At 45.4% G+C, this 14,376-nt stretch overlaps 1 protein-coding gene across 1 annotated transcript in view; it reads right to left on the minus strand.

Annotated features, from left to right (window-relative positions):
- HSD17B2 (hydroxysteroid (17-beta) dehydrogenase 2) overlaps window positions 1-9,957 on the minus strand; it is a 66,404-nt gene extending 56,447 nt beyond the window's left edge. Inside the window, exon 1 of the mRNA XM_008574002.1 lies at window positions 9,690-9,957. Within this exon, the coding sequence (XP_008572224.1) occupies window positions 9,690-9,957 (268 nt within the window). The remainder of the gene's footprint in view (window positions 1-9,689) is intronic.
- Between the last annotated feature and the right edge of the window lie 4,419 nt (window positions 9,958-14,376).

The following is a 14,376-nucleotide window of genomic DNA, read 5'->3' on the forward strand; positions in this document are numbered from 1 at the left end:
TTGCTCAAGAGCCCAGAGCTAATGAGTGATCTAATGTCTTCATTTAGATATTATGTATGTTAAGAGTGGAGCTTAAGATGGGGGTCAGAGGGAGGGAGCTCTGGGCAAACAGCCCAGCATCGATCCCATTGAAGTTCATGGTCAAACATCCCTGGGTCATTCTTACACAAGTGCGGTTTAGATGTAGCATTTTCTAACCAGAGAGTTGGTTTTCTGAGCCTAATGTGAGGGGGGAATCTCTTCTTCCCCACTTCCTATGTTTTCTGCAGCACAGAGGAATACCTATCAGCATGACACTCCCGGGGAGAAGTGTCTGTTGGGTGAGTTTGACAGAAAGAACTGGACATGAGCATTCCACCTGGCACAAAGTTTTTTTTCTTTCTCTTCAGCATAAAAACCAGAAGGACAACTCAGAGTAAATGATCATACCAAGATGGTACATGTTCACTCTGAGACAACATCTAAAAAGAATGTCAAAAAACTAGAAATGGGCCAGAGGAGACTGAATAGAATTGGTGAAAGTTCTGGAAATGAGGCCATAGGGGAAATGATAAATGGAATGGGAATATTTAGTTCAAAAAGATTTGGCTGTGATATGGTGCAGTGTTCACATGTTTCAAAGGTGATCATGCAGAAGAAAATGTACTTTAATTACATTACATGACTTCCAAGAGCGGAATTAAGCTCCAGGGAGGAAGATTTTGGCTCATTATATGGAAAATATTTACAACTACTAGCATTGTCTAAAAATGTAATGGTTTCCCTCAATAGGTAGTGGGATTATCCAAACAGATTGAAATGGGATGATNAAATGTAATGGTTTCCCTCAATAGGTAGTGGGATTATCCAAACAGATTGAAATGGGATGATTCTGAAAAGGGCATTCTGTTTTGGGGCGATGGTGGGTCTGAAATAAAGTTCATCTGTGACTTTTATAAACCCCAAAGTGGCAGACTGAGATGTTCTTGCCTCCTCGCCACTATTATCCCCTCTATCACAACTGGCCTGTAAAGAGGAGGGCAGGCCAGGGGAGACCTCTGTGTGTAGCCGGACCCTGTCTGAGGAACAGGACGCAGTGGAAGCCCAACCCCGCACCGTGCTCATGAATGAGAGAAGCCACAGAAGGCTCAGAGCTGCACAAGCTTCACGAAGGAAAAGTTTGACCCAAGAGGGATTTCTTTCTTCCTCAGTCCTTCCTCAGTGCAGGAGTCTGTAGAAAGGCTGAGTTAGAAGCCAGAGGCCCTGACAGCAAAGTAACCCCTGGAAGCGATGCCAAGAGACACAAGTGTACGAGCAAGAGGAATGTTTATTCTCCACCTGCTCCTGTCTGAAGAATTTAAAGGAACCATAGCAGAGGTTGCAAACTGACATTTAGCAATGAGGATGTGATGTGTTTGACCTGCAGGTTTATTTAAAATATAGGAAAGAAATTACTGCCAAATTTTTTAAAATAGAAGATTTCACACACAAAAATCCACATTTTCTGCTTGCCATGAGAAATCACAAAACCTGGCAGGGGGCAGTAATTGGCTGGAGGGGAGAAGTGGCTGCCTTCTGTAGTCAAGGGTGCACCCTCCTGTTTGTGTGGGACTCACCTCCCGCCACCAGCTTCTCGACACTGAGGCCCAGTATCAATGTGTTAATTGTCACTTTCTGTTGTCATCGACCTCTCTGTTCCTGTGTTACTATGGAAATGAGGAGAATTAAATTAGCCAGGGCGTTGGGTGTGTTTCTCGCACCCCTCCAGGCTCACCATTTTTAATACACACCTCCCCTCTGACTGTCACAATCCAGTTTGGTTCCTTTGATGCATGGCCTACAGCTTCAAGCTCCAGTGTCTCCTTCCAGAATGGAGCTGAGGAGAAGGCAGGGGAGACTGCAGAGTTATCATGGGAGCAGAGAAAAAGAGAGAGGCCAGAGGCAGAAGGGAGCTGCCAGGTGCCATCTGAAATGGACTCTCTATGGCTGGGCAAGGAAAAGTCAAGGCAAGAACTCATTTGTACCAGGCACCCTCCTGAAAACCCCGGGTTTACCTCCCTGGGAACTTGTGACCTGTCTTAATATGTTTTAGTACAGTGCCTGGATATTATACAACTTTCCAAACAGCTAATAGGTATCCAGAACTTTATTGAGAATTTAGCAGGGCTGGAGGGGGATTGAGGAAGTATGTGATGTGACCTCTATTTTCAAGGACCTTTGCACACCAGAGTGAGGACTTCACAGGGGATGGACGACTATGAAAGGATTTTTTTAGACAGGGAAGTATGGATCAGTCAGCTTTATATTTTAGCAGTTTTTCTACAGGGTGAGGATGGAGAATGATTTGCTTGACCTGCAGGTTTATTTAAAATATAGGAAAGAAATTACTGCCCATTTTTTTTAAGTGGAAGATTTCACACACAAAAATCCACATTTTCTGCTTGCCATGAGAAATCGCAAAACCTGGCAGGGGGCAGTAATTGGCTGGAGGGGAGAAGTGGCTGCCTTCTGTAGTCAAGGGTGCACCCTCCTGTTTGTGTGGGACTCACCTCCCGCCACCAGCTTCTCGACACTGAGGCCCAGTATCAATGTGTTAATTGTCACTTTCTGTTGTCATCGACCTCTCTGTTCCTGTGTTACTATGGATATGAGGAGAATTAAATTGGCCAGGGGGTTGGGTGTGTTTCTCGCACCCCTCCAGGCTCACCATTTTTAATACACACCTCCCCTCTGACTGTCGCAATCCAGTTTGGTTCCTTTGATGCCTGGCCTACAGCTTCAAGCTCCAGTGTCTCCTTCCAGAATGGAGCTGAGGAGAAGGCAGGGGAGACTGCAGAGTTATCATGGGAGCAGAGAAAAAGAGAGAGGCCAGAGGCAGAAGGGAGCTGCCAGGTGCCATCTGAAATGGACTCTCTATGGCTGGGCAAGGAAAAGTCAAGGCAAGAACTCATTTGTACCAGGCACCCTCCTGAAAACCCCGGGTTTACCTCCCTGGGAACTTGTGACCTGTCTTAATATGTTTTAGTACAGTGCCTGGATATTATACAACTTTCCAAACAGCTAATAGGTATCCAGAACTTTATTGAGAATTTAGCAGGGCTGGAGGGGGATTGAGGAAGTATGTGATGTGACCTCTATTTTCAAGGACCTTTGCACACCAGAGTGAGGACTTCACAGGGGATGGACGACTATGAAAGGATTTTTTTAGACAGGGAAGTATGGATCAGTCAGCTTTATATTTTAGCAGTTTTTCTACAGGGTGAGGATGGAGAAATGAGAGGCAGGAAGAATGCCCAAGACACTATTACAATAGCCCAAATGAGAAACCATGAAGCCTGGAACACAGGGAGTGGCAGGGGGTTTAAAAGGAGGAGAGAGATCAAAGAGGTAATGAAAGGTCATTGAGCTATGACTCAACAACTGGACGGATGAGGCAATGGAAGAGAAACAGGAGTCCAGGAGGACTCTCGAGTTTCTGATTTAGGCCAATCGATAGGAGGATTCAGAAATGACTGTGAACCCTCTGACTTGGGCAGATGGGTGGACAGTGATGACACCATCAACTGAGCAGAGAGTATAGGATTTAGGGGTAAGTTAGTGAGTGAAGGCTGGGACATCCTGACTCTGGGACAGTCAGGTGGAGATATCAGGAAGCAGCAGGTATGTGTCCAGAGTGTAGGAGACAAGGCTGGGAAAGTGCTATGAGTGACATGTGTCCCCCAAAAGTTCATGTATTGGAAGTTAGTGAGTGCAGGCTGGGACATCCTGACTCTGGGACAGTCAGGTGGAGATATCAGGAAGCAGCAGGTATGTGTCCAGAGGGTAGGAGACAAGGCTGGGAAAGTGCTATGAGTGACATGTGTCCCCCAAAAGTTCATGTATTGGAAACTTGACTGCCATTGTAACAGTGTTAAGGGTGGGAAATCCTATTATGGTATTTCAAAGGCGAGACCTGTAAGGGGTGACTACATTGTGAGGACTGTGCCCTTGTGAAGGGACCGATCCATTCATTCATGGAGTCATGGGAGTGATTCTGGTGAAGGAGAGCAAGTGAGAAGGTTAGCTCTCTTGCTCCTGCCATTCTCACCATGTGACACCCTGTGTTGCTCTCTGAGACCTGTAAGGGGTGACTAGATTGTGAGGACTGTGCCCTTGTGAAGGGACCGATCCATTCATTCATGGAGTCATGGGAGTGATTCTGGTGAAGGAGAGCGAGTGAGAAGGTTAGCTCTCTTGCTCCTGCCATTCTCACCATGTGACACCCTGTGTTGCTCTCCAGATGCGTTCCCTGGACTTTGGACTTCTCCGTCTCCAAAACTGTAAGAAATAAGTTTCATTCCTTTATAAATTACCCTGTTTCAGGTTTTCTCTTATAAGCAACAGAAACAGACTAATAGAGCAAGACAGAGAGATGCGAGCATCACCAGAATACGGGTGACAGCAGAAGCCATCAATGCCAATGAGGGAGCAGGAAGTGTCAATAGAGCCTGCAGGCGGGTGCGGAGAATTGGTAGGTCATGGGGAATGCTGGCATTTAGGAGAGTAGGCAGAGGAAGGTGGATCTATGAAGAAAGTATCAAAAGGGAGGAAAAGAACCTTCAGCGGTGGCTGACATGGAGAATGGGAGCTGGAGAAAGAAGGCGAGCATCACCAGAATACGGGTGACAGCAGAAGCCATCAATTCCAATGAGGGAGCAGGAAGTGTCAATAGAGCCTGCAGGCGGGTACGGAGAATTGGGGAGTCATGGGGAATGCTGGCATTTAGGAGAGTAGGCAGAGGAAGGTGGATCTATGAAGAAAGTATCAAAAAGGGAGGAAAAGAACCTTCAGCGGTGGCTGACATGGAGAATGGGAGCTGGAGAAAGAAGAGGCATGGGCAGAATCGGGGGAAGGCTGAGAACCAGAGAATTTAAGAAAAGGAAAAGGATCAGGAGAGAAGATGATACATTTGTTTTAGTCTATGCTGAGTGTAAAGTTTCAGGCTAAAATCCTGGAAACACGAGTCAGGAGGTCCTAAGAAGGTCAGGTGCACAGAACCACAGATTTGCCAGTCCTTGCACCAGGGAAACAGCTGATACCACAGAAGCAGGTAGACTTTGCTTCCTGGTGGAAAATGTAGCAAAATAAGAGAGCCGAGGACAAAGTCATAGAGATTACCTTGGGGGAAGAGCAGGAGGAAGAACCTGTTAGAGTCAAGGGACAGAGGAGTGGGGAGAAGCCCCGAAATGCAGTGTCTGGGAAGGCAAAGGCCATGTCCAGAAGGGAAACGTGGTTGGCAGGGCAGGAATGGAAGGCAAGCCCTGGTTATTAGGAGGGCGTTTCAGCAGCCGGGTGGGGAACAGAGGGTGTTCAGTTTGTGCCACATCCTGGGTAAGGAGGAGCACGCTTAGAACCAAGTCAACAAAGCCTTGTCCAGAGCAAGCCAGCAATTGAGTTGCTGCAGGACAACGGGGCCTCCCACAGCTCAGCCATGTCGCTGTGCCCTTTGTACACAGATGACTCCAGCAAAAATAACCGGCAAAGACCAGTACCTAAGAGAGTGGGGCAGATTGGGATGATCTTATTGTGTACAACAATGGCTACAAAAAGGGGAGGACATCTCACAAGCGTGGTTTGTTCCCTCTTGGCTGGTTCACTCGTTAACATTGTATTAGGTCCAACCTGCTCAGAGACTGAGAAGGGGGACATGGTCGTATGAGACCCGGTCCCTGCGCTTTCACCCCATGAGAATATCCCTCGATCAAAACACCGCATCTACAATGCCTAATAAAATCACATGCGAACTTTTACAAAATCAACTGGGTTAACAATACCTTTTCATGCTTCCCTGTAGACAATTAAGGTACAGCTTAAACTGCATGATAAAAAAGAATATGTGCTCATATAAAAAAAAATCTGATAAACTGGATACTAGGTTTACTGAGGACTGTACCGACTCCTTAACATATGCCTCAGTTAACTCATTGTTTGCAGCATCAGCCATCACTGGTGCTCAAGCCTCTCCAGCCTCTACCTCCAAACCTAACCAAGTTCTAGTTCTCTATTTCCAACTACCAGTGACATCCCGCTTGAAACACCCTTCACTGCTCTCAAATTCAATTCTGAAAGCAAACTTTCCAAATGGCACCTCTCTCAAATCATCACCCTCCTTAAACATCCCTATCCCCGTATCACCTGCATCCAATCAATTGCCAAGTTCTTGGACACATAACAGATTTTCAACATCTACCTTCTGATTTGAGTGGACACATTTTATAACCTGGAACTTTTGTGGGTTCATACTAACTATGGCTGTAACACTGCTAATGACAGTGGTTAAGAAAATGGCTTTTGGTGGCAGATGACTCTGATCTAGGTTTAGTTCGATCTCTGCTACTTAGCAGCTCAGTGATTTTGGACACATAGTTCCAAAATGTTTTGTTCACAAAAACAACGTAGGGCATTAGGGACGTGAGAATCAAATATGAAATTCATGTAAAGCTCTGAGCACAGAGATGTTATTTCCCTCAGTCTCTTAGTCTACTGTCAGTGTTTGTCCAGTTAAATAATCTAATGTTAAATCCAAAGGAGCCCAAATCCCAAGATGATGCCAAGGGCATTCAGCTGTGGAACCTTTACTGGACTATTTAATAACTCACCATCCGCCTTGGACCCTTTATTTGGAACATAAAATAAAAACCTTCACTTAAAACAGATCTTACTTCCCCTCCCAGATCCATTCTCTATGGTATACAGTTGTGAATATTTCAATTAAAAATTATCTCATGCAACAACTTTTATTGAGTGCTAGTTGTACACATGGTAGCTACTTAACCCAGTAGCCTGGAATACCTTCCGCTTTTCCTCTGCAAAGCGGCTTTTTGATTCTTAATAAGGCCCCTCCTTTGGCAAGCTTCCTCAGCACCACACACAGGATCCATGCCCACACAGGCTCCAGGGCATTTTGGGAATTCTCCTGTACTTACCTCCTGTGCCTGATCTCACAGCCACGGTTAGGTGTGGCTGTGTCTATCCCTTGGACTGTGAAGGCCCCAGGTGTGTCCTGCACACAGTAGCTGCTGACCCAGTAGGAAAAAAAAGGTTCTTTTTTGAACCCTGTTTTTGTAATTGTCCTTCACCTGGGTCTATAATTAAATAGAAACTAAAATGGACTTAATCCGTTTAATCTTATCTCTCTTTAAGTGTTTTTATTATACAAGTAATATAATGACATTAGAGAAATCTGAAACCCAGAGGGGTAAACACCCAAATATACTAATCCAACCATGTGCAAACTATTTCCTTCTATTTACAAAGTATTTTCAGTACTCTAATACAACCATTTACAAGTTCCTTCCACCCAGCCCAGAGGTCTATGTATCTAATCATGTTGAGGCTGTTCAAACACTGGGAACTCCTGTGTTTGATGTTCTTTAGCCCAGGCGGTTTTCCTTCTCATTTCTGGTAGCTACACATTGTTACACCCAGAGGATATATTGTAAATTATCACCCAGAGGACATATTGTAAATTATATTTTGTAATTATCAAAATTATTTTGGTTGCTTTTGATATTTCACTATTTTAAATAATAAGATTGTGCTGAATATGCCATTTTGTTTTGCTGCTACTCTTTTGCCATATTTTAGATGATATCTTTTAGAGAAATTTCCAAGACTTGAATTATCAAATAAAGGAATATTTCTGAGTTTGCCACACTTACTCTGCCCCACCCCCACCAAAATGCGTGCCAATTTGTCACATCAGCCAACTTGAAAAAAAGGATGTTACAAATTTAGGGTGGCTTCTCATTTTTTGATGAGTTCTGGTCTAGCTAAAGAAATTCATTTTAAATTTCTCCATTTAGTACAAAGGTCTTGAAATCTTCTCTAGACTATTGAGCCTATGGCATTCCTTGTGAAAATGGCAAAGAACCTGAAAATAACATTTCAGTCACCCTTAAAAGTATGTAGTTCTCTTCTTAGATTCTAAACTTCCTAATTGCTGAGCATTTCATTTAGGGATTAGTCCCTGGGCTTAAGTTGCCCAACTGATTCAGTCATCCTGTTGGACACTAAATACAGTCAGGACGTTTCGATGGCTGATGTGAGCAAACGGTGCTGGGTGTGTATTTTGCAAGCATTAACGCATGCCTAAATCTTTAAAAGCAGAGAGGATAAAGAGTGTTGGCAAAATAAACAAGCAAGATTGAACTGTTGTTTTCTCAGCTACTCTGAGGTTTTCCCAAGAGTATCCTAAGGTTTAGTCCTCTCACTTATTAGCCTTAGAAGTGCTGCTCTCTGAATTTGATTTCCCAGGACTATTTTGACCTCCAGGAGATCACGTCCCATTAGTGTCAACCAAGGCATTGCTATTATTTTTTAATATGCTTAATTATTCTGTCTTCTTTTATGCAAATGGAAAAGCACAAAGATAAATTTGACCTGGAATTATTCTGAAGTCCATGGGTGCATGCTGCTGTACACAGAACAGAACAATTGGAATGTATTACAGCTTTAACCCAGCCCATAGGCCACTTGAGAATTCTAGTGAAAAAGTGGAAAATCCACCAAGTCTCCTCGATGCATGATTCCAGGTGATACTAGACATTCATGTAAATATCCTGTTCATTGACTGAATTTTCTACCTATAACCTTTTTTGTTGTTTGTTTTTTAATTTAAAGAAGCTTGCTTTCTGCAGCACTTCGAAACTCCAAGTGCCAACTTGTATTTTTTTTCAAGAAAGAATTCTGTTAATGGGTTAAAGAAATAAGCAAAATAGAAAAAGTCACTTTAGAGTCTGTTTCTCAGTGAATTATCAAAATGCTTGATTTTCTTCCAATCACGCCCCACACTTTCCTTCACCCCAGCAGGTTGCATTCAGGGGGTGATAAGCGCCCGGTAAATGGCAAATGATTCTGCAGTTGATGTCCTTATCTCTGCAGGACTTTCTGGTTTAGAATAATGCTGAATAATCCTAACTAAAGACCTATCCAAACTCCAACTTCATAACCAAACAAACCAGTTTTACAATGCAGAAGAATTTAATTTGGACTCACACTTGAAGTGAGAAAAGAACACAAAAGAAGGGAAAAGCTGGCAGCTCAATTAATGAGCAACTAGATTTTGGACACAATGCTAGCTTGACTCAATTAAGGAACATTCGTGATCTAATGACAGGCTTGAAGACAAAAGGTTCGGACAGGACGCAAGGTTCTCGGCAGCAGCCAGTCCTACTGCAGAGTCTCCAGTGCAGGTGAATCCCTTTGCTGTTTCAAGAACACAGCAAGATCCAGGAGCCTATATAAGGCTCCTTATAAGGCCCCCTATAAGAAGTCTTTATAAGCCTTCTTGCACATCTAAGGAAGACAAGCCCAGGTCTAGAAGCTGGCCAAATATTCATCTCAAACAAAATTCCATTTAAGCCTAAAGAAACCTGGGTACAACGAAACACATGAAATACCAATTTTGCTTATTAATATCTACTTCTGGGAAATTAACAAGATCATTGCTTAGGTGCATTTCACCTTCACCTTTCCTCTTCCCACCAGCCCCTTCAAGTGCACCTCCTGAAGAAGTAAGCCAAAACAGAGGAGTAGAACACACTGGGTATGTGCTTTCACTTACTCCATGCCAAGTATTTTATTTTTAAGCCCAATTTGGAAAAGTCCCCCTAAGGCAAAGCTAGTGTCAGATCCTGCCCTCAGTGAGAATCACAGTGCCGTCTGCTTACCTGTCACCAGGACTGCCTTCCCATCAACAGGTAACAACGCTTGGCCAGAGAAGTAAGTATGCACAAGGAAACAGGACAAGGAGAGGAAGAGCAAGCCCCAGAAGAGGGACCAGCTAAGCAGGCAAGCCACTCCCCAGAGGCCAGCGAGGCAGACCGCCAGACTCCCCACCTGCCCTGGGCTCTTCTTGTATTTGCAAAGAACTGTCCCCCCCAGCACCGCAGTGACAGCTAGGCAGAGCCACACCATCTCAGAGAAGAAAGTGCTCATTTTCAGCAAGACACTGAACCTTCACGTGCTCAGGGCTGGTGAGTTCAGTGGGCAAAGGCTAGCTGGAGGCCTTTTATATGAACGGAGAGGCAAGAAGGCGGGGGAGAAAGCCCCGGCACCCTTCGAATGAGCGTGAAGCATGCATAATCACACAGGCTCAAACTCCCATGGAATTTAAACTGGTGTGCACTTTAATATAAATACCAGGGCACTCCCGTTTGATCACTCCCCACTCCCTCCATCTGCACACACACTCACCCACAAACACACGCTTTTTTTTTTAAGTGACAGTTACACCTCTGAAGAGATGACTAGTTGGATAATAATTGACAGAATTCAAACTGAACGGAGAACAGTAAAACCTCTAGCTTGCAGGAAAATACTCTTTTCTCCTTTAGAAGCCTGAGGCATGTCTGTCTGTTGAGTCCTTTTTCTGACTCAGGAGTGTGTGTGTGTGTGTAAATCCAGGCAATCACTGATGTTTGGAGGACAGACTCTGGAAGGAAAGGTGTGACTGATGTGGTTCGTGTCTGCAAGATGCCTGCATCTCCCTGCTCAGGCGGGCTGAAGTGTTGGATGGAGCAGACGTATGGAGTCGCAGGAAGAGACCTTGGAGGATGAAAAGTGCTTTGGTCTTGCCAGGGGGAGAGGTGCCAGGCAGAGATAATAACATCAGCAATATAACCAATAGCACCCAATATCTGCTTGTACTAATTTGTAGCAGGGGCTGTGTTCAGCTACTTATTCATTTATTCTCTTTATTGAGAACTGTGCCAGGCTCTGTTCTAGGCACTAGGACACAGCAGCCAGTATGTTCATTCTCTGTGAACACAACAGCCTTATGAAATAGATTTTATTATTGCAGTAATTGTACAGGTGAGGAAACGGGACCAGAGAGGTTGAAAGACATGCCCAAGATCACACCACCAAGGAGTTGAGCAGCCTTATCTCAGAGCTGTATGCCCTGAACCCCGTCTGCTGCCTACATTAGGCAAAATAACAAACAATTGTCATGTTGTGTGCTAGCTATTTCCTGCTTTCACCTCACTGGAGCCCTTTGAAATGAGTGGATATTATTATGCCCAGTTTAAAGAGAGGAAAACTGAGGATGGGCGAGGATAAGTTACTTATCCAAGAGTGGCGGATCAGACCCACATCTATGACTTACCAGCTGAAAAGCCAGCCCTTTGCAGCTGAGCCCTGTGTGTGCCAGGCACCTGGCTGGGAGAGATGCAGAATTCTGATAAAGGCTGGGCGTTGGCATGCTGGAGAGACAAGAAAAGTTCTCACTGTGAGGTCAGAAGACCTGTATTCAAATCCAATCTTAGCTCCATCGCAGACTAACTCACTAGGCTTGGGCAGGTAACTTCATCTCCCTAGACCTCCGCCTCTCAAGCTGTATAATAATCATAGTAGTACTAAGGTAAAGCACTTAGCACACCCTACTGGGAACTCCAGAAGGAGCCTCATAAATGCTGGTGATTCTTGTCTTTAAACAGGAGAGGAATAAAGAACAAGAGGAGGTTGTATAAAATACAGTGTCCAGTAGAATATAGACTTGTCCCAAAATATGTGCTGAAGTTAGCTGAGGGTGAGGGAGGGGAGGCACATGCATTGTGGATAATGCAGAGGAGGCAGGAATTGTGCAGGAGGGTGCCAGCAGCATATCAGATAAGAAGATAGACGGAGCTCTGGACAGGGTCGGGGACACTGGCTTCTGGCTTCTGGTGAGCCACGGCGAGTCACTGCATTGGCCAGTCAGCTGTAAAGGGAGGCCAGGCAGAGCCCACCTGGGCTCAGGACTATCACCAGACCCAAGAAAGACAGGGTGGGAAGCAATGCTTGTGAACCTACTGTGCCCGGGGACTGTGAGTGGGATGACAAAGTGGTTAAGGGTCTTACGTGGGGTGATGGCAAGTCTTGTCTGCCTCTCAGCCACATGGACACCTGAGGCAGGGAGAGAGGCTGCTGGCCCCAGGCCAGGAAGCTCAAGAATGAGGATCTGGATTTTCTATGGCTGCACGCCACTTCCTCCACAGACCCCATCCCTCCTGTCAGCTGTACATACAGCCAGCCAAGGCACAGGGCACCTTTCACCAGCTGGGAGTCAGTTGAGTCAGCGCCAGTCAAGGATACCTGGCTTCCCAGGTGGGGATACAGTACTAGTTACAGCTCTTTGCTGGAGGCCTTTGGCACTTTGTCAGTGGCTTCCCCATCTGGGCTGGCCCAAACATACCTGTGTGGGTTTCCTGACTCCTGGAGGCAGCCCACGTGACTTCCCAGCTGGAAGCCCTGTCCTAGACCTGCTCAGTCCCGGGGGGGTCTCAAGGTGAGGGCAAAATCTGCCCTCAGCAATGTGCAAATCTAGGTAAGGATGCTTCCTGACCCCGATGGAGAAGGGCTGCATGATATTAAGAACATGAGCTTTAAAGTCTTGTGAAATTTAAACTGAGTTGGAATCCCGGCTCTGCTGCTTACTAGCTGGGGGGCATCGGCAAGTTACTCGTCCTGCCTGAGTTTCAGTTTCTTCCTCTGTAAAATGGGGGTGGGGCCCTGTGCTCCAGGGTTGTTTAGATTACTGAATGACGTAATCCTTGCCTTGTGCCACTTTTCTCGTAGTTAGCAACACTCACTGCCTCCTCGTCCTTTTCCTGTGGGCAGGAGGAGAGATCCTCGCTAGCCCCCTCCTCCCCTTCCATTTCTCCACTGGGCGCATCATGCAGCTCTTCCCCTGGTCATCCTTCAGACGTCCACTTAAATGTCACCTCCTCACCACCCAATCTCAATATCTTCCACCACCCCCTTTCCCATTCTCTTCATCGCACTTCGCTCAGTTCACAAGTAAATATTTAATTTGTTCCTTCTAAGAAATGTTTCTGTCTTCTCTACTAGACCATGAACTTCATGGGGGCAAAGATCGTATCTGCTTGTTGTTTCTCTTTTACCATTCACCAAATGCCTAGCCTAGCGTCTGGTACATGCAGGTACTTAATTAATATTTGTTAAATGAATACAAGAAGGAGCAAGTCTCTGAGTGCTTTCTAGGCGACTGGTTTTGCACCAGCCATAGGAGAATTCAACAGTGAATAATATGGACCTGGTTCCTGACCTTGCAGAGCTTTCGGGGCCGCTGGGGGGGCGGGGACTGCCACAGGAGCAGTGACCAGTTAGGGGTGTTGGGGGCTGGAAAGGAAGGCTTTTTACCAATCGGGGAACACAGGGAATTGCAGGATTTTCAGGTGAGATCTAACCCAACCCCTTCTAGCTGTGAATGTCCTCACTCCTTTGAGGACTCCAGGGTCCTCATCCAGCTGAGTGTGGCTCTGCCTCTGAATGAGGACTTCCTCATTTTGTCCTAAAGTTATATCCCCGCTTGTCCCCACCATTTTGTCCTAAAGTTATCCTCACTTGGCCAGTGTCCCATTTTTGGCAAGCTTGCTCTCAGCTCTCTGTGGGGACAGAGCCAACTGGATCAACTCATTCTTGCTAATGATGCCAGCAGGTCCATGTACTATTTCCTTCTGCCAGCCAGCAAAAAAAAAAAAAAAAATCTGAGAATCCTCAAATGTATACTTTCTTAAAATCAATGGCTCTTGAGATTAGAAAGGAATTTGAAGAAGTAACTTCCCATGTAAAGTGGGAATTCTCTCTGTAACATCCCCACCAAGTGGTCACCCTGTCTACTGCCACACGCCTCTGAGAACAGACACTTCACTGCCTCTGAAGGCTGACGTCCCAGTCCAGGATGGCTCAGGTATAAGAAAGTCCTCCAGGCTGAGCTTATCTTGGCATTTGTCTTCCATTCCCACTTGGAGTCACATAGAGGACACCCAGCTCTATTTCTTTCAGATATTTGAAAGGTATTTGCCCCTTATATACAGTAGAATATGTTTTGTCTGGTGTTAAGTGCCTTAAACAACCACATCTTTAACAGCTCAAACATTTTAAAAATCATGTTGTCGAAATGACTGAAGAATATTTTATGATGTTGAATTCTCTACTATCTTCACAATTTTTCTGTAACTGCAAAACTATTCTAAAATATATAATATCTTAATATATATTTATAAAGAGGTTGTGTTGTTCATGCAGACGTGCAACCGCCACATTGGCCTGAACAGAGGAGTGAACCGGGACGGTGCTGTGAGAAACCAGGAATGCCAGGGCGCTGACCACTCTCCACTGCTGCTCGCTGAGACCCCTTGGCCGCGCCTGCCCCAGCTTGACCCTTTCTCCTGGAGCTCTATGCTCTGCTTGTTTCCAAACTTTTTAAGTCATGGCCTCTTTCGTGCAAATGCAATCATTAAGTGGAATAGCAACTGGGGAAACAAAGGAAAGCTTAGATGTTCCAGTGGAAGCCGGGGTGAGGTGTGGGCTTTTCCCTCTGCCCTGAGGCAGCCCCAAGGCTCCTGGACACAT

This window comes from Galeopterus variegatus, unplaced genomic scaffold (genome assembly GCF_000696425.1).
Source record: "Galeopterus variegatus unplaced genomic scaffold, G_variegatus-3.0.2 Scaffold982, whole genome shotgun sequence".
In the NCBI taxonomy this organism is placed as follows: domain Eukaryota; kingdom Metazoa; phylum Chordata; class Mammalia; order Dermoptera; family Cynocephalidae; genus Galeopterus; species Galeopterus variegatus.